Source organism: Triturus cristatus, chromosome 7 (genome assembly GCF_964204655.1).
Source record: "Triturus cristatus chromosome 7, aTriCri1.1, whole genome shotgun sequence".
NCBI lineage: Eukaryota > Metazoa > Chordata > Amphibia > Caudata > Salamandridae > Triturus > Triturus cristatus.
The window spans coordinates 77,859,404-77,882,629 of record NC_140590.1 but is presented as its reverse complement, the minus strand read 5'-3'; the positions used below and the strand labels follow the sequence as shown (position 1 = coordinate 77,882,629).

The 23,226-nt window shown below is 47.0% G+C and overlaps 1 protein-coding gene across 1 annotated transcript in view; it reads right to left on the bottom strand.

Moving 5' to 3' along the window:
• LOC146808860 (phospholipase A2 inhibitor and Ly6/PLAUR domain-containing protein-like) overlaps positions 1-23,226 on the bottom strand; it is a 157,116-nt gene that overhangs the window by 56,059 nt on the left and 77,831 nt on the right. Inside the window, exon 2 of the mRNA XM_085614246.1 lies at positions 774-893. Coding sequence (XP_085470372.1) covers positions 774-893 — 120 coding nt within the window. The remainder of the gene's footprint in view (positions 1-773; positions 894-23,226) is intronic.

Sequence of the window (23,226 nt, the reverse complement as noted above, 5' to 3'; positions counted from 1 at the left end):
TAGCAATAGCCTCAGCCCTACAATTCTTGCAGTAGCCCTGGTATGTATTACAAACTCCCCATTCCTGCTCATAGCCTGTTCACCTCTGATTAGTCACCTGGTCATTCGCCCAAGAGCTAACTTTAAGCGCATAGGCCACATTTCAGTTGAGTGATCCCCACCTAGAACTTAGCAATAAGGCGGATGATATGGTGTAACAATAGGCTGACATGGGAATGACTCTGCCCCAGCCCTACAATTCTCTCAGCTGCCCTGATCTTTAGTATAAACTCCACTTTCCTTCATATTGCCTGTTCACCTCTGATTGATAACCTGGTCATTCGCCCAAGAGCTAACTGTATGCTCGTAGGCCACATTTCTGACGCTTAACAAGCTCCATCTTGTATTAATCACACATGCATAGGCTTCATCTTGACCAACAACTAAAATGGCATTTTGCCAGCATGGAAGGCAAGGGACTGAGATATGATGCTTCCCTTGGCAGTGTTCCTCAAGGTTCCTCCTGCACTGGGAAGAAAATGCTGTGTTCCTGACATGATTGATTGTACCAGGTGGGATTTGTTTGGCATTTAATGAATGCACATCTGTCTTTGCTGGGAAAGGGTGCATCTATCGGTTCTTAGAGTGCATGTTTCAGACATTGCATGAGCATCAGCACGGTGTGCGTCATTCAGCTGAATGAACTTCGCTCTCAAAGACCAATCCTGTTAATGAAGTGTACTTAAGGACTGAGTATAGACATGATACCATGAGGATCCCTATCTAGCACCTACCATGGCTGTACTCACTGATTGCAGACATGCAGCCTTTCACATTCTTGGCACAGGTCACCAGCTCTCCATAGCATCTCTTATTGGCTAGGTCCAAACAGTATTCACACATAATAGCATTTCCTAAAAAATATAATAATAATAATAACAAATATTATTAATAAGAATAATACCAACACTACTAATCATAGTAATAATAATAATTAAACATGAAATGCTCTTCGAAGGAAGGTTTCCATCACGTGTCCCAGGGTTTGAGTCAAATATTTAAAAGGATTGATATCCTCTCAGGACTCTTTGCCAGGTGGATCAGGATTTAAATGGACAACCTGTGCACAATCCCATCTGATCTTTCACTTCATCCACCCTCTTCTTTATATGTTGTTTCAAGAGGTGGATGAGGGTGACTCTTTCCCTTGTCCTTGTGGACTGTTATGCTGCGTGGCTGAGGTAAGTGAGAGACACAATAGTGTAATAAGACCTGGGCCGGGCAAAATGTGAGATACAGTGAAGCAGGGCAAACTCTCCACTAAACTCCTTGCTTGACGACTGTCGTGCACACCTCTTTATCCCAAATGTGCTGCCCCCCCAAAAGCCATGATGACCAGTGGTGTTAGAAAGTATTGATGTGCAAGGCATTGGTCAGGTAGGAGGTGCTTCATGAAGAAAGAAGACGTTTCTGGAGCTTTTTTAAATTTAGCAAATAGGGTTCACCTTAGTGTATATCCTATGAAATTGAACATGTGATTCAATCCCTGTACTGTGATAGTGGGAACAAAGAACAGATTGTTCATTTTCTATGGATGTAAGTGGTGTTACTTTTGCTACTTGGGGGAGAGGAGCAGGACAATGCACATTTCTTGAAACCTGCAGCGGGCATTGCTTTCCCACTGCTGTGTTAACACCACTTCCTATAGGGGAGATTGGTCACTAGCAGCAAATTATGACAAGCATTGGCATAGCCAATAGGTCTCGCTTTTGGGACCTTCTAAGTATTTAGTTATGCAGCACAAGATCCTTGGTGCAACCACATCAACTGTTGCGTGGCTAAAAACTTATAAGGTCCCAAAGGTGAGACCTATTGGCTATGCCAATGCTGGGTGTGGTTGTGTGTGTGGTTGTGTGTGTGTGATTGTGTGTGTGTGGTTGTGTGTGTGTATGTGGTTGTGTTTGTGTGGTTGTGTGCGAGTGGTTGTGTGTGTGTGGTTGTGTGTGTGTGGTTGTGTGTGTGTGTGGTTGCGTGTGTGTGGTTGCGTGTGGTTGTGTGTGAGTGTGTGGTTGTGTGTGTGTGGTTGTGTGTGTGTGTGGTTGTGTGCGTGGGTATGTGTCTGGGTGTGGTTGTGGGTTAGGGTGTTGGTGCAGTTGTGGGTGAAGTTGTGGCTGTGGGTATGGGTGTGGGTATGTGATTGGGTGTGGTTGTGTGTGTGTGGTTGTGTGTATGTTTGGTTGTGGGTGTGTGGTTGTGTGTGTGGTTGTGTGTGTGGGATTGTGGTTGTGTGTGGTTGTGGTTGTGTGTGTGTGGTTATGTATGTGTGGTTGTGTGTATGGTTGTCTGTGTGTGGTTGTGGTTGTGTGTGGTTGTGTGGGGGGTTGTGTGGGTGGTTGGGTTTGCATGTGGTTGTGGTTGTGTGTGTGTGTGTAGTTAGGTGTGTGTGGTAGTGTGTGTGTGGTTATGTGTGTGTGGTTGTGTGTGTGTGTGTGCAGTTGTGCATGTGGTAGTGTGTGTGGTAGTGTGTGTGGTTGTGTGTGGTTGTGTGGGTGGTTGTGTGTGTGTGTGTGATTGTGTGTGTTTGTGGTTGTGTGTGTGTGCATGTAGTTGGGTGTGTGTGGTTGTGTGTGTGGTTGTGTGTGTGGTTGTGTGTGGTTGTGTGAGGTTGTGGTTGTGTGTGTGGTTGTGTGTGTGTGGTTGTGTGTGGCTGTGTGTGTGTGGTTGTGTGTGAGTATGTGGTTGTGTGTATGTGGTTGTGTGTGTGTGTGGTTGTGTGTGTGGTTGTGTGTGTTGTGTGTGGTTGTATGTGGTTGTGTGTGTGTGGTTGTGTGTGTGTGTGGTTGTGTGTGTTTGTGTGTGTGTGGTTGTGTGTGTGTTGGTTGTGTGTGTGTGTTATGTGTGGTTGTGTGTGTGGTTGTGTATGTGGTTGTGGTTGTGTGTGTGGTTGTTGCTGTGTGTGTGTGGTTGTGTGTGTGTGTGGTTGTGGTTGTGTGTGTGTGGTTGTAGTTGTGTGTGGTTGTGGTTTTGTGTGTGTGGTTGTGGGTGTGGTTGTGTGTGTGGTTGTGTGTGTGGTTGTGTGTGTGTGGTTTTGTGTGTGGTTGTGTGTGTATGTGAGGTTGTGTGTATGTGTGGTTGTGTGTGGTTGTGTGTGTGGTTGTGTGTATGGTTGTGTGTGGTTGTGTGGTTGGGTGTGGGGTGTGTGTGTGGTTGTGTGTGTGGTTGTGTGTGTGTGGTTGTGTGTGTGGTTGTGGTTGTGTGTGGTTATGGTTATGTGTGTGTGGTTGTGTGTGGGGTTGTGTGCGGTTGTGTATATGTGGTTATGTGGTTGTTGTGTGTGTGTGTGGTTATAGTTGTGTGTGTGTGTGTGGTTGTGTGTATGTGTATGTGGTTGTGTGTGGTTGTATGTGTGGTTGTGTGTTTGGTTGTGGTTGTGTATGTGGGTGGTTGTGTGATTGTGTGTGTGGTTGTGCATGTGGTTGTGGTTGTGTGTGTGGTTGTGTGTGTGGTTGTGTGTGTGTGGTTGTGTGGGTGGTTGTGTGGGTGGTTGTGTGTGTGTGGTTGTGCATGTCTGTGGTTCTGTGTGTGTATGCGTGTGGTTGTGTGTGTATGGTTGTGTGTGTGGTTGTGGGTGTGGTTGTGTGTGGTTGTGAGTGTGGTTGTGTGTGGTTGTGGCTGTGTGAGGTTGTGGTTGTGTGTGGTTGCGTGTGTGTGGTTGTGCGTGGTTGTGTGTGTGTGTGTGTGTGGTTGTGTGTGAGTATGTGGTTGTGTGTGTGTGGTTGTGAGTGTGGTTGTGTGTGGTTGTGGCTGTGTGAGGTTGTGGTTGTGTGTGGTTGCGTGTGTGTGGTTGTGTGTGGTTGTGTTTGTGTGTGTGTGTGTGGTTGTGTGTGAGTATGTGGTTGTGTGTGTGTGGTTGTGTGTGTGGTTGTGTGTGTGGTTGTGTGTGTTGTGTGTGGTTGTATGTGGTTGTGTGTGTGTGGTTGTGTGTGTGTGTGTGGTTGTGTGTGTGTGGTTGTGTGTGTGGTTGTGTGTGTTGTGTGTGGTTGTGTGTGTGGTTGTGTGTGTTGTGTATATGGTTGTGGTTGTGTGTGTGGTTGTGTGTGTGTGTGGTCGTGGCTATGTGTGTGTGGTTGTATATGTGTGTGTGGTTGTGGTTGGGCATGGTTGTGGTTGTGTGTGTGTGTGTGGTTGTGGGTATGGTTGTGTGTGTGGTTGCTTGTGTGGTTGTGTGTGGGGGTTTGTGTATAGGTGTGGCTGGTTGTGTGTGTGGTTGTGTGTGTGTGGTTGTGTGTGATTGTGTGTGTGGTTGTGTGTGTTTGTGTGTGGTTGTGTGGTTGGGTGTGGTTGTGTGTGTGTGGTTGTGTGTGTGTGGTTGTGTGTGTGGGTGTGTGGTTGCACATGTGGTTGTGGTTGTGTGTGGTTGTGTGTGTGTGTGTGGTTGTGTGTGTGTGTGTGTGTGTGGTTGTGTGTGTGTGTGGTTGCGTGTGTGGTTGTGTGTGGTTGTGTGTGAGTGTGTGGTTGTGTGTGTGTGGTTGTGTGTGTGTGGTTGTGTGTGTGTGTGGTTGTGTGTGTGGATGTGTGTCTGGGTATGGTTGTGGGTATGGGTGTTGGTATGGTTGTGGGTGTAGTTGTGGGTGCGGGTATGGGTGTGGATGTGGGTATGTGATTGGGTATGGTTGTGTGTGTGTGGTTGTGTGTATGTGTGTGTGTCCGTGTGTGTGGTTGTGTGTGTGGTTGTGTGTATGGGGTTGTGGTTGTGTGTGTGTGGTTATGTGTGTGTGGTTGTGTGTATGGTTGTGTGTGTGTGGTTGCGATTGTGTGTGATTGTGTGGGTGGTTGTGTGGGTGGTTGTGTTTGTGTGGGGTTGTGGTTGTGTGGCTATGTGGTTGTGTGTGTGGTTGTGTGTGTGTGCAGTTGTGTGTGTGGTAGTGTGTGTGGTTGTGTGTGTGGCCGTGTGGGTGGTTGTGTGTATGTGGTTGTGTGTGTTTGGAGTTGCGTGTGTGCATGTAGTTGTGTGTGTGGGGTTGTGTGTGTGTGGTTGTGTACAGTTGTGTGTGGGGTTATGGTGTGTGTGTGGTTGTGTGTGTGTGTGGTTGTGTGTGTGGTTGTGTGTGTGTGATCATGTGTGGTTGTGTGTGTGGTTGTGTGTGGTTGTGTGAGGTTGTGGTTGTGTGTGTGGTTGTGTGTAGTTGTGTGTGTGTGGTTGTGTGTGAGTATGTGGTTGTGTGTGGTTGTGTGTGTGTAGATGTGTGTGTTGTGTGTGGTTGTATGTGGTTGTGTGTGTGGTTGTGTGTGTGTGGTTGTGTGTGTGTTGGTTGTGTGTGTGTGTGTGTTTTGTGTGTGGTTGTGTGTGTGGTTGTGTGTTGTGTATGTGGTTGTGGTTTTGTGTGTGATTGTGTGTGTGTGGTTGTGGCTGTGTGTGTGGTTGTGTGTGTGGTTGTGGTTGTGTATGTGTGTGTGGTTGTGGTTGGGTGTGGTTGTGGTTGTGTGTGTGGTTGTGGGTGTGGTTGTGTGTGTGGTTGTTTGTGTGGTTGTGTGTGTGGTTGTGTGTGTGTGGTTGTGTGTGTGGTTGTGTGTGTATGTGTGGTTGTGTGTGTATGTGTGGTTTTGTGTGTGGTTGTGTGTGGTTGTGTGTGTGTGGTTGTGTGTGGGGTTGTGTGTGGTTGTGTGGTTGGGTGTGGGGTGTGTGTGGTTATGTGTGTGTGGTTGTGGTTTTGTGTGTGGTTGTGGTTATGTGTGTGTCTGGTTGTGTGTGGGGTCGTGTGTGGTTGTGTGTGTGTGGTTGTGTGGTTGTTGTGTGTGTATGGTTATGGTTGTGTGTGTGTGTGGTTGTGTGTATGTGTATGTGTGGTTGTGTGTGTGGTTGTATGTGTGGTTGTGTGTTTGGTTGTGGTTGTGGGTGTGTATGTGGGTGTGTGTGTGTGGTTGTGTGATTGTGTGTGTGGTTGTGCATGTGGTTATGTGTGTGGTTGTGGTTGTGTGTGTGGTTATGTGTGTGTGGTTGTGTGTGTGGTTGTGTGGGTGGTTGTTTGTGTGTGTGGTTGTGCATGTTTGTGGTTGTGTGTGTGGTTGTATGTGTGGTTGTGGGTGTGGTTGTGGTGTGTGTGGTTGTGTATGTGTGGTTGTGAGTGTGGTTGTGTGTGTGTGGTTATTTGTGGTTGTGTGTGTGGTTGTGTGTGGTTGTGGTTGTGTGAGGTTGTGGTTGTGTGTGTGGTTGTGTGTGTGTGGTTTTGTGTGTGTGTGTGTGTGTGTGGTTGTGTGTGAGTATGTGGTTGTGTGTGTATGTGGTTGTGTGTGTGGTTGTGTGTGTGGTTGTGTGAGTTGTGTGTGTGGTTGTATGTGTGGTTGTGGTTGTGTGGCTGTGTGGTTATGTGTGTTTGGTTGTGTGTGTGTGCAGTTGTGCGTGTGGTAGTGTGTGTGGTTGTGTGTGTGGTTGTGTGTGTGGTTGTGTGGGTGGTTGTGTGTATGTGGTTGTGTGTGTTTGGGGTTGTGTGTGTGCATGTAGTTGTGTGTGTGTGTGTGTGGTTGTGTATGTGTGGTTGTGTGTGCAGTTGTGTGTGGGGTTATGGTGTGTGTGTGGTTGTGTGTGTGTGGTTGTGTGTTTGGTTGTGTGTGTGTGATCATGTGTGGTTGTGTGTGTGGTTGTGTGTGGTTGTGTGAGGTTGTGGTTGTGTGTGTGGTTGTGTGTAGTTGTGTGTGTGTGTGGTTGTGTGTGAGTATGTGGTTGTGTGTGTGTGTGGTTGTGTGTGTGTAGATGTGTGTGTTGTGTGTGGTTGTATGTGGTTGTGTGTGTGTGTGGTTGTGTGTGTGTGGTTGTGTGTGTGTTGGTTGTGTGTGTATTTTGTGTGTGGTTGTTTGTGTGGTTGTGTGTTGTGTATGTGGTTGTGGTTTTGTGTGTGATTGTGTGTGTGTGGTTGTGGCTGTGTGTGTGGTTGTGTGTGTGGTTGTGGTTGTGTATGTGTGTGTGGTTGTGGTTGGGTGTGGTTGTGGTTGTGTGTGTGGTTGTGGGTGTGGTTGTGTGTGTGGTTGTTTGTGTGGTTGTGTGTGTGGTTGTGTGTGTATGTGTGGTTTTGTGTGTGGTTGTGTGTGGTTGTGTTTGTGTGGTTGTGTGTGGGGTTGTGTGTGGTTGTGTGGTTGGGTGTGGGGTGTGTGTGGTTGTGTGTGTGGTTATATGTGTGTGGTTGTGGTTTTGTGTGTGGTTGTGGTTATGTGTGTGTCTGGTTGTGTGTGGGGTCGTGTGTGGTTGTGTGTGTGTGGTTGTGTGGTTGTTGTGTGTGTATGGTTATGGTTGTGTGTGTGTGTGGTTGTGTGTATGTGTATGTGTGGTTGTGTGTGTGGTTGTATGTGTGGTTGTGTGTTTGGTTGTGGTTGTGGGTGTGTATGTGGGTGTGTGTGTGGTTGTGTGATTGTGTGTGTGGTTGTGCATGTGGTTGTGTGTGTGGTTGTGGTTGTGTGTGTGGTTATGTGTGTGTGGTTGTGTGTGTGGTTGTGTGGGTAGTTGTGTGTGTGGTTGTGCATGTTTGTGGTTGTGTGTGTGCGTGTGGTTGTGTGTGTGGTTGTGGGTGTGGTTGTGGTGTGTGTGGTTGTGTATGTGTGGTTGTGAGTGTGGTTGTGTGTGTGTGGTTATTTGTGGTTGTGTGTGTGGTTGTGTGTGGTTGTGGTTGTGTGAGATTGTGGTTATGTGTGTGGTTGTGTGTGTGTGTGGTTGTGTGTGTTTGTGTGGTTGTGTGTGAGTGTGTGGTTGTGTGTGTATGTGGTTGTGTGTGTGGTTGTGTGTGTGGTTGTGTGAGTTGTGTGTATGGTTGTATGTGTGGTTGTGGTTGTGTGGCTGTGTGGTTATGTGTGTTTGGTTGTGTGTGTGTGCAGTTGTGCATGTGGTAGTGTGTGTGGTTGTGTGTGTGGTTGTGTGTGTGGTTGTGTGGGTGGTTGTGTGTGTGTGGTTGTGTGTGTGTTTGGGGTTGTGTGTGTGCATGTAGTTATGTGTGTGTGTGATTGTGTGTGTGTGGTTGTGTGTGCAGTTGTGTGTGGGGTTATGGTATGTGTGTGGTTGTGTGTGTGTGGTTGTGTGTGTGGTTGTATGTGTGTGATCGTGTGTGGTTGTGTGTGTGGTTGTGTGTTGTTGTGTGAGGTTGTGGTTGTGTGTGTGTGTAGTTGTGTGTGTGTGGTTGTGTGTGAGTATGTGTTTTTGTGTGTGTGTGGTTGTGTGTGTGGATGTGTGTGTTGTGAGTGGTTGTATGTGGTTGTGTTTGTGTGGTTGTGTGTGTGTGTGTGGTTGTGTGTGTGTTGGTTGTGTGTGTGTGTGTTTTGTGTGTGGTTGTGTGTGTGGTTGTGTGTTGTGTATGTGGTTGTGGTTTTGTGTGTGATTGTGTGTGTGTGGTTGTGGCTGTGTGTGTGTGTGGTTGTGGTTGTGTATGTGTGTGTGGTTGTGGTTGGGTGTGGTTGTGGTTGTGTGTGTGGTTGTGTGTGTGGTTGTGTGTGTGGTTGTTTGTGTGGTTGTGTGTGTGTGGTTGTGTGTGTGGTTGTATGTGTATGTGTGGTTTTGTGTGTGGTTGTATGTGTGGTTGTGTGTTTGGTTGTGGTTGTGGGTGTGTATGTGGGTGTGTGTGTGTGGTTGTGTGATTGTGTGTGTGGTTGTGCATGTGGTTGTGTGTGTGGTTGTGGTTGTTTGTGGTTGTGTGGGTGGTTGTTTGTGTGTGTGGTTGTGTGGGTGGTTGTTTGTGTGTGTGGTTGTGCATGTTTGTGGTTGTATGTGTGCATGTGGTTGTGTGTGTGGTTGTGGGTGTGGTTGTGGTGTGTGTGGTTGTGTATGTGTGGTTGTGAGTGTGGTTGTGTGTGTGTGTGGTTATTTGTGGTTGTGTGTGTGGTTGTGTGTGGTTGTGGTTGTGTGAGGTTGTGGTTGTGTGTGTGGTTGTGTGTGTGTGGTTGTGTGTGTGTGGTTGTGTGTGAGTATGTGGTTGTGTGTGTATGTGGTTGTGTGTGTGGTTGTGGTTATGTGTGTGTCTGGTTGTGTGTGGGGTCGTGTGTGGTTGTGTGTGTGTGGTTGTGTGGTTGTTGTGTGTGTATGGTTATGGTTGTGTGTGTGTGTGGTTGTGTGTATGTGTATGTGTGGTTGTGTGTGTGGTTGTATGTGTGGTTGTGTGTTTGGTTGTGGTTGTGGGTGTGTATGTGGGTGTGTGTGTGTGGTTGTGTGATTGTGTGTGTGGTTGTGCATGTGGTTGTGTGTGTGGTTGTGGTTGTGTGTGTGGTTATGTGTGTGTGGTTGTGTGTGTGGTTGTGTGGGTGGTTGTTTGTGTGTGTGGTTGTGCATGTTTGTGGTTGTGTGTGTGCGTGTGGTTGTGTGTGTGGTTGTGGGTGTGGTTGTGGTGTGTGTGGTTGTGTATGTGTGGTTGTGAGTGTGGTTGTGTGTGTGTGGTTATTTGTGGTTGTGTGTGTGGTTGTGTGTGGTTGTGGTTGTGTGAGGTTGTGGTTGTGTGTGTGTGTGTGTGTGTGTGGTTGTGTGTGTGTGTGTGTGTGTGGTTGTGTGTGAGTATGTGGTTGTGTGTGTATGTGGTTGTGTGTGTGGTTGTGTGTGTGGTTGTGTGAGTTGTGTGTGTGGTTGTATGTGTGGTTGTGGTTGTGTGGCTGTGTGGTTATGTGTGTTTGGTTGTGTGTGTGTGCAGTTGTGCGTGTGGTAGTGTGTGTGGTTGTGTGTGTGGTTGTGTGTGTGGTTGTGTGGGTGGTTGTGTGTGTGTGGTTGTGTGTGTTTGGGGTTGTGTGTGTGCATGTAGTTGTGTGTGTGTGTGTGTGGTTGTGTATGTGTGGTTGTGTGTGCAGTTGTGTGTGGGGTTATGGTGTGTGTGTGGTTGTGTGTGTGTGGTTGTGTGTGTGGTTGTGTGTGTGTGATCATGTGTGGTTGTGTGTGTGGTTGTGTGTGGTTGTGTGAGGTTGTGGTTGTGTGTGTGGTTGTGTGTAGTTGTGTGTGTGTGTGGTTGTGTGTGAGTATGTGGTTGTGTGTGTGTGTGGTTGTGTGTGTGTAGATGTGTGTGTTGTGTGTGGTTGTATGTGGTTGTGTGTGTGTGTGGTTGTGTGTGTGTGGTTGTGTGTGTGTTGGTTGTGTGTGTATTTTGTGTGTGGTTGTTTGTGTGGTTGTGTGTTGTGTATGTGGTTGTGGTTTTGTGTGTGATTGTGTGTGTGTGGTTGTGGCTGTGTGTGTGGTTGTGTGTGTGGTTGTGGTTGTGTATGTGTGTGTGGTTGTGGTTGGGTGTGGTTGTGGTTGTGTGTGTGGTTGTGGGTGTGGTTGTGTGTGTGGTTGTTTGTGTGGTTGTGTGTGTGGTTGTGTGTGTATGTGTGGTTTTGTGTGTGGTTGTGTGTGGTTGTGTGTGGTTGTGTTTGTGTGGTTGTGTGTGGGGTTGTGTGTGGTTGTGTGGTTGGGTGTGGGGTGTGTGTGGTTGTGTGTGTGGTTATATGTGTGTGGTTGTGGTTTTGTGTGTGGTTGTGGTTATGTGTGTGTCTGGTTGTGTGTGGGGTCGTGTGTGGTTGTGTGTGTGTGGTTGTGTGGTTGTTGTGTGTGTATGGTTATGGTTGTGTGTGTGTGTGGTTGTGTGTATGTGTATGTGTGGTTGTGTGTGTGGTTGTATGTGTGGTTGTGTGTTTGGTTGTGGTTGTGGGTGTGTATGTGGGTGTGTGTGTGGTTGTGTGATTGTGTGTGTGGTTGTGCATGTGGTTGTGTGTGTGGTTGTGGTTGTGTGTGTGGTTATGTGTGTGTGGTTGTGTGTGTGGTTGTGTGGGTAGTTGTGTGTGTGGTTGTGCATGTTTGTGGTTGTGTGTGTGCGTGTGGTTGTGTGTGTGGTTGTGGGTGTGGTTGTGGTGTGTGTGGTTGTGTATGTGTGGTTGTGAGTGTGGTTGTGTGTGTGTGGTTATTTGTGGTTGTGTGTGTGGTTGTGTGTGGTTGTGGTTGTGTGAGATTGTGGTTATGTGTGTGGTTGTGTGTGTGTGTGGTTGTGTGTGTTTGTGTGGTTGTGTGTGAGTATGTGGTTGTGTGTGTATGTGGTTGTGTGTGTGGTTGTGTGTGTGGTTGTGTGAGTTGTGTGTATGGTTGTATGTGTGGTTGTGGTTGTGTGGCTGTGTGGTTATGTGTGTTTGGTTGTGTGTGTGTGCAGTTGTGCATGTGGTAGTGTGTGTGGTTGTGTGTGTGGTTGTGTGTGTGGTTGTGTGGGTGGTTGTGTGTGTGGTTGTGTGTGTGTTTGGGGTTGTGTGTGTGCATGTAGTTATGTGTGTGTGTGATTGTGTGTGTGTGGTTGTGTGTGCAGTTGTGTGTGGGGTTATGGTATGTGTGTGGTTGTGTGTGTGTGGTTGTGTGTGTGGTTGTATGTGTGTGATCGTGTGTGGTTGTGTGTGTGGTTGTGTGTTGTTGTGTGAGGTTGTGGTTGTGTGTGTGTGTAGTTGTGTGTGTGTGGTTGTGTGTGAGTATGTGTTTTTGTGTGTGTGTGGTTGTGTGTGGATGTGTGTGTTGTGAGTGGTTGTATGTGGTTGTGTTTGTGTGGTTGTGTGTGTGTGTGTGGTTGTGTGTGTGTTGGTTGTGTGTGTGTGTGTGTGTGTTTTGTGTGTGGTTGTGTGTGTGGTTGTGTGTTGTGTATGTGGTTGTGGTTTTGTGTGTGATTGTGTGTGTGTGGTTGTGGCTGTGTGTGTGTGTGGTTGTGGTTGTGTATGTGTGTGTGGTTGTGGTTGGGTGTGGTTGTGGTTGTGTGTGTGGTTGTGTGTGTGGTTGTGTGTGTGGTTGTTTGTGTGGTTGTGTGTGTGTGGTTGTGTGTGTGGTTGTATGTGTATGTGTGGTTTTGTGTGTGGTTGTATGTGTGGATGTGTGTTTGGTTGTGGTTGTGGGTGTGTATATGGGTGTGTGTGTGTGGTTGTGTGATTGTGTGTGTGGTTGTGCATGTGGTTGTGTGTGTGGTTGTGATTGTGTGTGTGGTTGTGTGGGTGGTTGTTTGTGTGTGTGGTTGTGTGGGTGGTTGTTTGTGTGTGTGGTTGTGCATGTTTGTGGTTGTGTGTGTGCATGTGGTTGTGTGTGTGGTTGTGGGTGTGGTTGTGGTGTGTGTGGTTGTGTATGTGTGGTTGTGAGTGTGGTTGTGTGTGTGTGTGGTTATTTGTGGTTGTGTGTGTGGTTGTGTGTGGTTGTGGTTGTGTGAGGTTGTGGTTGTGTGTGTGGTTGTGTGTGTGTGGTTGTGTGTGTGTGGTTGTGTGTGAGTATGTGGTTGTGTGTGTATGTGGTTGTGTGTGTGGTTGTGTGTGTGGTTGTGTGAGTTGTGTGTGTGGTTGTATGTGTGGTTGTGGTTGTGTGGCTGTGTGGTTATGTGTGTTTGGTTGTGTGTGTGTGCAGTTGTGCGTGTGGTAGTGTGTGTGGTTGTGTGTGTGGTTGTGTGTGTGGTTGTGTGGGTGGTTGTGTGTGTGTGGTTGTGTGTGTGTGTGTTTGGGGTTGTGTGTGTGCATGTAGTTGTGTGTGTGTGTGATTGTGTGTGTGTGGTTGTGTGTGCAGTTGTGTGTGGGGTTATGGTATGTGTGTGGTTGTTTGTGTGTGGTTGTGTGTGTGTGATCGTGTGTGGTTGTGTGTGAGGTTGTGTGTTGTTGTGTGAGGTTGTGGTTGTGTGTGTGTGTAGTTGTGTGTGTGTGGTTGTGTGTGAGTATGTGTTTTTGTGTGTGTGTGGTTGTGTGTGTGTGGATGTGTGTGTTGTGAGTGGTTGTATGTGGTTGTGTTTGAGTGGTTATGTGTGTGTGTGGTTGTGTGTGTGTTGGTTGTGTGTGTGTGTGTTTTGTGTGTGGTTGTGTGTGTGCTTGTGTGTTGTGTATGTGGTTGTGGTTTTGTGTGTGATTGTGTGTGTGTGGTTGTGGCTGTGTGTGTGGTTGTGTGTGTGGTTGTGGTTGTGTATGTGTGTGTGGTTGTGGTTGGGTGTGGTTGTGGTTGTGTGTGTGGTTGTGGGTGTGGTTGTGTGTGTGGTTGTTTGTGTGGTTGTGTGTGTGTGGTTGTGTGTGTGGTTGTGTGTGTATGTGTGGTTTTGTGTGTGGTTGTGTGTGGTTGTGTGTGGTTTTGTGTGGTTGTTTGTGTGTAGTTGTGTGTGGGGTTGTGTGTGGTTGTGTGGTTGGGTGTGGGGTGTGTGTGGTTGTGTGTGTGGTTATGTGTGTGTGGTTGTGGTTTTGTGTGTGGTTGTGGTTATGTGTGTGTCTGGTTGTGTGTGGGGTCGTGTGTGGTTGTGTGTGTGTGGTTGTGTGGTTGTTGTGTGTGTATGGTTATGGTTGTGTGTGTGTGTGGTTGTGTGTATGTGTATGTGTGGTTGTGTGTGTGGTTGTATGTGTGGTTGTGTGTTTGGTTGTGGTTGTGGGTGTGTATGTGGGTGTGTGTGTGGTTGTGTGATTGTGTGTGTGGTTGTGCATGTGGTTGTGTGTGTGGTTGTGGTTGTGTGTGTGGTTATGTGTGTGTGGTTGTGTGTGTGGTTGTGTGGGTGGTTGTTTGTGTGTGTGGTTGTGCATGTTTGTGGTTGTGTGTGTGCGTGTGGTTGTGTGTGTGGTTGTGGGTGTGGTTGTGGTGTGTGTGGTTGTGTATGTGTGGTTGTGAGTGTGGTTGTGTGTGTGTGGTTATTTGTGGTTGTGTGTGTGGTTGTGTGTGGTTGTGTGAGGTTGTGGTTGTGTGTGTGGTTGTGTGTGTGTGGTTGTGTGTGTGTGTGGTTGTGTGTGAGTATGTGGTTGTATGTGTATGTGGTTGTGTGTGTGGTTGTGTGTGTGGTTGTGTGAGTTGTGTGTGTGGTTGTATGTGTGGTTGTGGTTGTGTGGCTGTGTGGTTATGTGTGTTTGGTTGTGTGTGTGTGCAGTTGTGCGTGTGGTAGTGTGTGTGGTTGTGTGTGTGGTTGTGTGTGTGGTTGTGTGGGTGGTTGTGTATGTGTGGTTGTGTATGTGTTTGGGGTTGTGTGTGTGCATGTAGTTGTGTGTGTGTGTGATTGTGTGTGTGTGGTTGTGTGTGCAGTTGTGTGTGGGGTTATGGTATGTGTGTGGTTGTGTGTGTGTGGTTGTGTGTGTGGTTGTGTGTGTGTGATCGTGTGTGGTTGTGTGTGTGGTTGTGTGTTGTTGTGTGAGGTTGTGGTTGTGTGTGTGTGTAGTTGTGTGTGTGTGGTTGTGTGTGAGTATGTGTTTTTGTGTGTGTGTGGTTGTGTGTGTGGATGTGTGTGTTGTGAGTGGTTGTATGTGGTTGTGTTTGTGTGGTTGTGTGTGTGTGTGGTTGTGTGTGTGTTGGTTGTGTGTGTGTGTGTGGTTTGTGCGTGGTTGTGTGTGGTTGTGTGTTGTGTATGTGGTTATGGTTGTGTGTGTGGTTGTGTGTGTGGTTGTGGCTGTGTGTGTGGTTGTGTGTGGTTGTGGTTGTGTATGTGTGTGTGGTTGTGGTTGGGTGTGGTTGTGGTTGTGTGTGTGGTTGTGGGTGTGGTTGTGTGTGTGTGGTTGTTTGTGTGGTTGTGTGTGTGTGGTTGTGTGTGTGGTTGTGTGTGTATGTGTTTTTGTGTGTGTGGTTGTGTGTGGTTGTGTTTGGTTGTGTGGTTGTGTGTGGGATTGTGTGTGGTTGTGTGGTTGGGTGTGGGTGTGTGTGGTTGTGTGTGCGGTTATGTGTGTGTGGTTGTATGCGTGGTTGTGGTTTTGTGTGTGGTTGTGGTTATGTGTGTGTCTGGTTGTGTGTGGGGTTGTGTGTGGTTGTGTGTGTGTGGTTGTGTGGTTGTTGTGTGTGTGTGGTTATGGTTGTGTGTGTGTGTGGTTGTGTGTATGTGTGGTTGTGTGTGTGGTTGTATGTGTGGTTGTGTGTTTGGTTGTGGTTGTGGGTGTGTATGTGGGTGTGTGTTTGTGTGGTTGTGTGATTGTGTGTGTGGTTGTGCGTATGGTTGTATGTGTGGTTGCTTGTGTGGTTGTGTGTGTGTGGTTGTGTGTGTGTGTGGCTGTGTGTGTTTGTGTGTGGTTGTGTGTGTGTGGTTGTGTGTGTGTGGTTGTGGTTGTGTGGTTGTATGTGTGGTTGTGGTTGTGTGTGTGTGTGTGTTTGTGTGTGGTTGAGTGGTTGGGTGTGGTTGTGCGTGTGGTTGTGTGTGTGTGATTGTGTGTGTGGTTGTGTGGTTGTACGTGTGATTGTGGTTGTGTGTGTCATTGTGTGTGTGTGTGGTTGTGTGTGTGGTTGTGTGTGGGGTTGTGTGTGGTTGTGTGTGTGTGGTTGTGCGTGGTTGTGTGGTTGTTGTGTGTGTGTGGTTGTGGGTATGGTTGTGTGTGTGTGTGGTTGTGTGTATGTGTGTGGTTGTGTGTGTGTGTGTGGTTGTGTGTGGTTGTGGTTGTGTGTGTGTGGTTATGGTTGTATGTGTGACAGTAATACTAAAAGCATCTCAAAATAAAGGAACACAAACATCAAGTTTGTGGAAAGAGAAAGCACGTTGTAAATCAAACGGGCGCAGCAAAGCATTAGCACAACAACAAAATAAAAAAGATCACTTAGCGAAGACTGGGTGCTGATAATGAATACACACAGCCCATCATCTTAAGAGTTGGATTGCAGCCAATGTGTACTCAAACATGCCCCCTCAGTGAGTTGCACCCCATATTTCATGGGTTGTAACTGCTGCACCCACCATAGCGCTTTGAGATCTAAAGCGCTACATAGGTCTAATCGATTAACCAGTCGCCAAAATGCTGTGCTTTTAAAGAGAATGTGGCAAAAGTTTCCAGCTTCCTCATCATGTCCTGATGAAAGAGCCAACAAAATGACTCCCTGAATGGTGCAACGGACATGAAGCAGCCACTGCGATCAGAAATAAACACTGTGAACGTTGTGCAGTTTCACAGTAACATTTCCTTAATATTCTTTAAGTCACAAAACGGTAATACTCTGCTCGTTAGCGCGCGCCCGCGCACATGCTCTGCAGCTCTAGGCTGGCCATGGTAGCATTTTTTGAGCCCTCACAAAAAGTCTTGCCAGACCAGCGCATGCGCTGGGTCAGGCGAGACCTAAAAAGTCAAAATATGTAGGGGGCGTGATAAAGAATGTGTAAACGAAAGAGGGAATGCTTTTTCTCACGTGGTAATGCGCGCTCTTTAAACCCAGCGCGGGAAACTACAGCGCTTTACTGATTGAGACCCGAGCCGTACGTTCATTGGAGTATAGCACAGGGGATGCAGGTTTGCTTCTACAGCTGCGGGATGCCAGGCGAGAACGCATTTTGACAAAGGCGGTAACACCGAAACGCGTTTGTTGACAAATTTGCAGAAACTATGCAATAAATTAATTTAAATATTGGCAACGTCTATGGCTCAGGAGTGCGCTCTTTTGAAGAACGGTTCCGCGAACAAAGGAATCGTGGTTGCGGAATATATATATATATATATATATATATATATATATATATATATATATATATATATAACAAAGAAGTGCCAAGCCCGGTTTAAAGTTGCACAGGTATTTATTTCATTTTGCTGCAAACTTAACCCTACGCGTTTCAGCTTGCGCCTTGTTCACAGGTGGATGACATTAAAATCATGTGCAAGTGCTCAATAACAGTCATGTGACTTTCCAAGGCACTACGAATTCCAAGATGCAACAGTGTGACTTTTTGAACAGCAACGGTAGGAATTATAATTTCTTTCGACCAAAATAGTCTTAAACATTGCCTGCTGCTGTCATATCCTTCTTGGCAAACAAAGTAAATACGATGTCTGTAGTGCACAATGTCCCAAATGCAGCATAGTTAACGAAAATACCTGACATTTCAAACTGTCCAAGAGAGGTGTAACCCCTCTTATCTCCCTTTCATCACTCATGCCAGAAATTCCTTGGAGCTCCGTTGGTCTGGCAATGAGCAAAGCGGGTCATGCCCTCTTAATCCGCAGCACGGTAACAGTGAAATCTCCATAAAGGGGGCCCCCGACCCTGCAGGGCGGCTCCAGCGATCAACGGAGATGGAGGACTCCGTCATTCAAATACAACAAAGAAGTGCCAAGCCCGGTTTAAAGTTGCACAGGTATTTATTTCATTTTGCTGCAAACTTAACCCTACGCGTTTCAGCTTGCGCCTTGTTCACAGGTGGATGACATTAAAATCATGTGCAAGTGCTCAATAACAGTCATGTGACTTTCCAAGGCACTACGAATTCCAAGATGCAACAGTGTGACTTTTTGAACAGCAACGGCAGGAATTATAATTTCTTTCGACCAAAATAGTCTTAAACATTGCCTGCTGCTGTCATATCCTTCTTGGCAAACAAAGTAAATACGATGTCTGTAGTGCACAATGTCCCAAATGCAGCATAGTTAACGAAAATACCTGACATTTCAAACTGTCCAAGAGAGGTGTAACCCCTCTTATCTCCCTTTCATCACTCATGCCAGAAATTCCTTGGAGCTCCGTTGGTCTGGCAATGAGCAAAGCGGGTCATGCCCTCTTAATCCGCAGCACGGTAACAGTGAAATCTCCATAAAGGGGGCCCCCGACCCTGCAGGGCGGCTCCAGCGATCAACGGAGATGGAGGACTCCGTCATTCAAATACAACAAAGAAGTGCCAAGCCCGGTTTAAAGTTGCACAGGTATTTATTTCATTTTGCTGCAAACTTAACCCTACGCGTTTCAGCTTGCGCCTTGTTCACAGGTGGATGACATTAAAATCATGTGCAAGTGCTCAATAACAGTCATGTGACTTTCCAAGGCACTACGAATTCCAAGATGCAACAGTGTGACTTTTTGAACAGCAACGGCAGGAATTATAATTTCTTTCGACCAAAATAGTCTTAAACATTGCCTGCTGCTGTCATATCCTTCTTGGCAAACAAAGTAAATACGATGTCTGTAGTGCACAATGTCCCAAATGCAGCATAGTTAACGAAAATACCTGACATTTCAAACTGTCCAAGAGAGGTGTAACCCCTCTTATCTCCCTTTCATCACTCATGCCAGAAATTCCTTGGAGCTCCGTTGGTCTGGCAATGAGCAAAGCGGGTCATGCCCTCTTAATCCGCAGCACGGTAACAGTGAAATCTCCATAAAGGGGGCCCCCGACCCTGCAGGGCGGCTCCAGCGATCAACGGAGATGGAGGACTCCGTCATTCAAATACAACAAAGAAGTGCCAAGCCCGGTTTAAAGTTGCACAGGTATTTATTTCATTTTGCTGCAAACTTAACCCTACGCGTTTCAGCTTGCGCCTTGTTCACAGGTGGATGACATTAAAATCATGTGCAAGTGCTCAATAACAGTCATGTGACTTTCCAAGGCACTACGAATTCCAAGATGCAACAGTGTGACTTTTTGAACAGCAACGGCAGGAATTATAATTTCTTTCGACCAAAATAGTCTTAAACATTGCCTGCTGCTGTCATATCCTTCTTGGCAAACAAAGTAAATACGATGTCTGTAGTGCACAATGTCCCAAATGCAGCATAGTTAACGAAAATACCTGACATTTCAAACTGTCCAAGAGAGGTGTAACCCCTCTTATCTCCCTTTCATCACTCATGCCAGAAATTCCTTGGAGCTCCGTTGGTCTGGCAATGAGCAAAGCGGGTCATGCCCTCTTAATCCGCAGCACGGTAACAGTGAAATCTCCATAAAGGGGGCCCCCGACCCTGCAGGGCGGCTCCAGCGATCAACGGAGATGGAGGACTCCGTCATTCAAATACAACAAAGAAGTGCCAAGCCCGGTTTAAAGTTGCACAGGTATTTATTTCATTTTGCTGCAAACTTAACCCTACGCGTTTCAGCTTGCGCCTTGTTCACAGGTGGATGACATTAAAATCATGTGCAAGTGCTCAATAACAGTCATGTGACTTTCCAAGGCACTACGAATTCCAAGATGCAACAGTGTGACTTTTTGAACAGCAACGGCAGGAATTATAATTTCTTTCGACCAAAATAGTCTTAAACATTGCCTGCTGCTGTCATATCCTTCTTGGCAAACAAAGTATATACGATGTCTGTAGTGCACAATGTCCCAAATGCAGCATAGTTAACGAAAATACCTGACATTTCAAACTGTCCAAGAGAGGTGTAACCCCTCTTATCTCCCTTTCATCACTCATGCCAGAAATTCCTTGGAGCTCCGTTGGTCTGGCAATGAGCAAAGCGGGTCATGCCCTCTTAATCCGCAGCACGGTAACAGTGAAATCTCCATAAAGGGGGCCCCCGACCCTGCAGGGCGGCTCCAGCGATCAACGGAGATGGAGGACTCCGTCATTCAAATACAACAAAGAAGTGCCAAGCCCGGTTTAAAGTTGCACAGGTATTTATTTCATTTTGGTGCAAACTTAACCCTACGCGTTTCAGCTTGCGCCTTGTTCACAGGTGGATGACATTAAAATCATGTGCAAGTGCTCAATAACAGTCATGTGACTTTCCAAGGCACTACGAATTCCAAGATGCAACAGTGTGACTTTTTGAACAGCAACGGCAGGAATTATAATTTCTTTCGACCAAAATAGTCTTAAACATTGCCTGCTGCTGTCATATCCTTCTTGGCAAACAAAGTAAATACGATGTCTGTAGTGCACAATGTCCCAAATGCAGCATAGTTAACGAAAATACCTGACATTTCAAACTGTCCAAGAGAGGTGTAACCCCTCTTATCTCCCTTTCATCACTCATGCCAGAAATTCCTTGGAGCTCCGTTGGTCTGGCAATGAGCAAAGCGGGTCATGCCCTCTTAATCCGCAGCACGGTAACAGTGAAATCTCCATAAAGGGGGCCCCCGACCCTGCAGGGCGGCTCCAGCGATCAACGGAGATGGAGGACTCCGTCATTCAAATACAACAAAGAAGTGCCAAGCCCGGTTTAAAGTTGCACAGGTATTTATTTCATTTTGCTGCAAACTTAACCCTACGCGTTTCAGCTTGCGCCTTGTTCACAGGTGGATGACATTAAAATCATGTGCAAGTGCTCAATAACAGTCATGTGACTTTCCAAGGCACTACGAATTCCAAGATGCAACAGTGTGACTTTTTGAACAGCAATGGCAGGAATTATAATTTCTTTCGACCAAAATAGTCTTAAACATTTTTAAATTGCGAGGTGCGCGCACTGCGCGCGCACGGCACGCACTGCGTACCGTGGGTGCTCGGCGCACGAAGCGCACCGAGCGCCCACAGCGCGAGCACGGTGCAGAAGATTGCGGTCCCGTGAGTTATAGTTGCCTGCACTAACTATAACGGGGGAATTTCATTGGTTTTTTACGAGTGAAATGTACAGCTAACTATAACTTGTGTGAAACCTATGGTTTTTTCAGTGAATATATATATATGTACAGCCTGAGAAGGGGAAACGTATGGCAAGAATCGGACAAAATTTCTGTTCTTAAAAAGCTGTGGCGAAAACATGTGGAATCTCGCCAAAGATTGGAGACACCACTGTGTGTTCTTGGATTTTCTAGATCACTGGATCAAGTTTCCACGAGCGACTACATGAACCAGCATGCAGCCTACTTTGAAACGCTGTGAGAGGAGGTACAAACCTGGTCATAGTAGGAGGAGCCAAGAGACTGGAACATTGGGAGTGGTCTCTTTAGGCTTTAAGAACTTCAGGTGAAACAATCATACCTGTGATTCTGGCACTGATGAAAGCTGAGTCCCGGCTAGAAACGCGTCTGCCCCAGCGCTTCATGAACTTTTTTGCACGCTTCGTTTGCTCAAATAAATCGTTTTACCCCGGAGCATGTGTCCTGCCTACTTCTTACTGAGTAAGTGAGCACCTGGTGTTGATGTATAGCCGGTAGTTGACACCGGCAAGGACACGCCCTCTCGATCAGGCGCCCTGCGACAGTCAACGATCTCTCTTGGTTTTCGCAATGAAATTGCACACGCAGAGCCCCCCCATGCGGGTTATTGCCACGGAGCATCACTTCACTGCAAGGGGAGAGAGGAGGCTTTTCTGTACAGCCTGAGAAGGGGAAACGTATGGCAAGAATCGGACAAAATTTCTGTTCTTAAAAAGCTGTGGCGAAAACATGTGGAATCTCGCCAAAGATTGGAGACACCACTGTGTGTTCTTGGATTTTCTAGATCACTGGATCAAGTTTCCACGAGCGACTACATGAACCAGCATGCAGCCTACTTTGAAACGCTGTGAGAGGAGGTACAAACCTGGTCATAGTAGGAGGAGCCAAGAGACTGGAACATTGGGAGTGGTCTCTTTAGGCTTTAAGAACTTCAGGTGAAACAATCATACCTGTGATTCTGGCACTGATGAAAGCCGAGTCCCGGCTAGAAACGCGTCTGCCCCAGCGCTTCATGAACTTTTTTGCACGCTTCGTTTGCTCAAATAAATCGTTTTACCCCGGAGCATGTGTCCTGCCTACTTCTTACTGAGTAAGTGAGCACCTGGTGTTGATGTATAGCCGGTAGTTGACACCGGCAAGGACACGCCCTCTCGATCAGGCGCCCTGCGACAGTCAACGATCTCTCTTGGTTTTCGCAATGAAATTGCACACGCAGAGCCCCCCCATGCGGGTTATTGCCACGGAGCATCACTTCACTGCAAGGGGAGAGAGGAGGCTTTTCTGTACAGCCTGAGAAGGGGAAACGTATGGCAAGAATCGGACAAAATTTCTGTTCTTAAAAAGCTGTGGCGAAAACATGTGGAATCTCGCCAAAGATTGGAGACACCACTGTGTGTTCTTGGATTTTCTAGATCACTGGATCAAGTTTCCACGAGCGACTACATGAACCAGCATGCAGCCTACTTTGAAACGCTGTGAGAGGAGGTACAAACCTGGTCATAGTAGGAGGAGCCAAGAGACTGGAACATTGGGAGTGGTCTCTTTAGGCTTTAAGAACTTCAGGTGAAACAATCATACCTGTGATTCTGGCACTGATGAAAGCCGAGTCCCGGCTAGAAACGCGTCTGCCCCAGCGCTTCATGAACTTTTTTGCACGCTTCGTTTGCTCAAATAAATCGTTTTACCCCGGAGCATGTGTCCTGCCTACTTCTTACTGAGTAAGTGAGCACCTGGTGTTGATGTATAGCCGGTAGTTGACACCGGCAAGGACACGCCCTCTCGATCAGGCGCCCTGCGACAGTCAACGATCTCTCTCGGTTTTCGCAATGAAATTGCACACGCAGAGCCCCCCCATGCGGGTTATTGCCACGGAGCATCACTTCACTGCAAGGGGAGAGAGGAGGCTTTTCTGTACAGCCTGAGAAGGGGAAACGTATGGCAAGAATCGGACAAAATTTCTGTTCTTAAAAAGCTGTGGCGAAAACATGTGGAATCTCGCCAAAGATTGGAGACACCACTGTGTGTTCTTGGATTTTCTAGATCACTGGATCAAGTTTCCACGAGCGACTACATGAACCAGCATGCAGCCTACTTTGAAACGCTGTGAGAGGAGGTACAAACCTGGTCATAGTAGGAGGAGCCAAGAGACTGGAACATTGGGAGTGGTCTCTTTAGGCTTTAAGAACTTCAGGTGAAACAATCATACCTGTGATTCTGGCACTGATGAAAGCCGAGTCCCGGCTAGAAACGCGTCTGCCCCAGCGCTTCATGAACTTTTTTGCACGCTTCGTTTGCTCAAATAAATCGTTTTACCCCGGAGCATGTGTCCTGCCTACTTCTTACTGAGTAAGTGAGCACCTGGTGTTGATATATATATATATATGTATATATATATATATATATTTTTTTCTTTTTTAAACAATGGCCTTGCAGCTTGGGAGAGCACTCGACGGCGCTCATTAATCATGTAGTCTGCCTTCAAGCAATTTGTGGAACTTGAAGACAGACTACATGATTAATGAGCGCCGTCGAGTGCTCTCCCAAGCTGCAAGCCCATTGTTTCAAAGATTTTACACGGGAGCCTGACCGTGGGGAGAAGCACCATCGTCAGCTGGAGAGAAATGTTCAACCAGCTGAACGAGGCTGCAGGTTTGCACTGTCTGAACTTGCGTGGCATGGCGCTGTATATGTTAAATAAGTCTGTCCTAAGCAAACCACGACCTACTAAGGAAATAATGAACTTTAAAGAGCAAATTGAACATTTGACATTTATTAAAATGAATACTAACTCTCGCATTAAGGACCTGGTGTCCCAGCATGCACTATAATGAATTGCACTTTGCACACGCCTACTGGAGGGCGGTTATATAAATAAATAAAACCGGAAATGCTTTCAAAAGTGTAATGCGAGCTTCAAGTGTGATAATTGCTTCCCGAGAAGAAGAGGATTTCACCTCGAAACACGTTGGCATATAAAATAATTTGTGGAGCTTGAAGGCAGACTACATG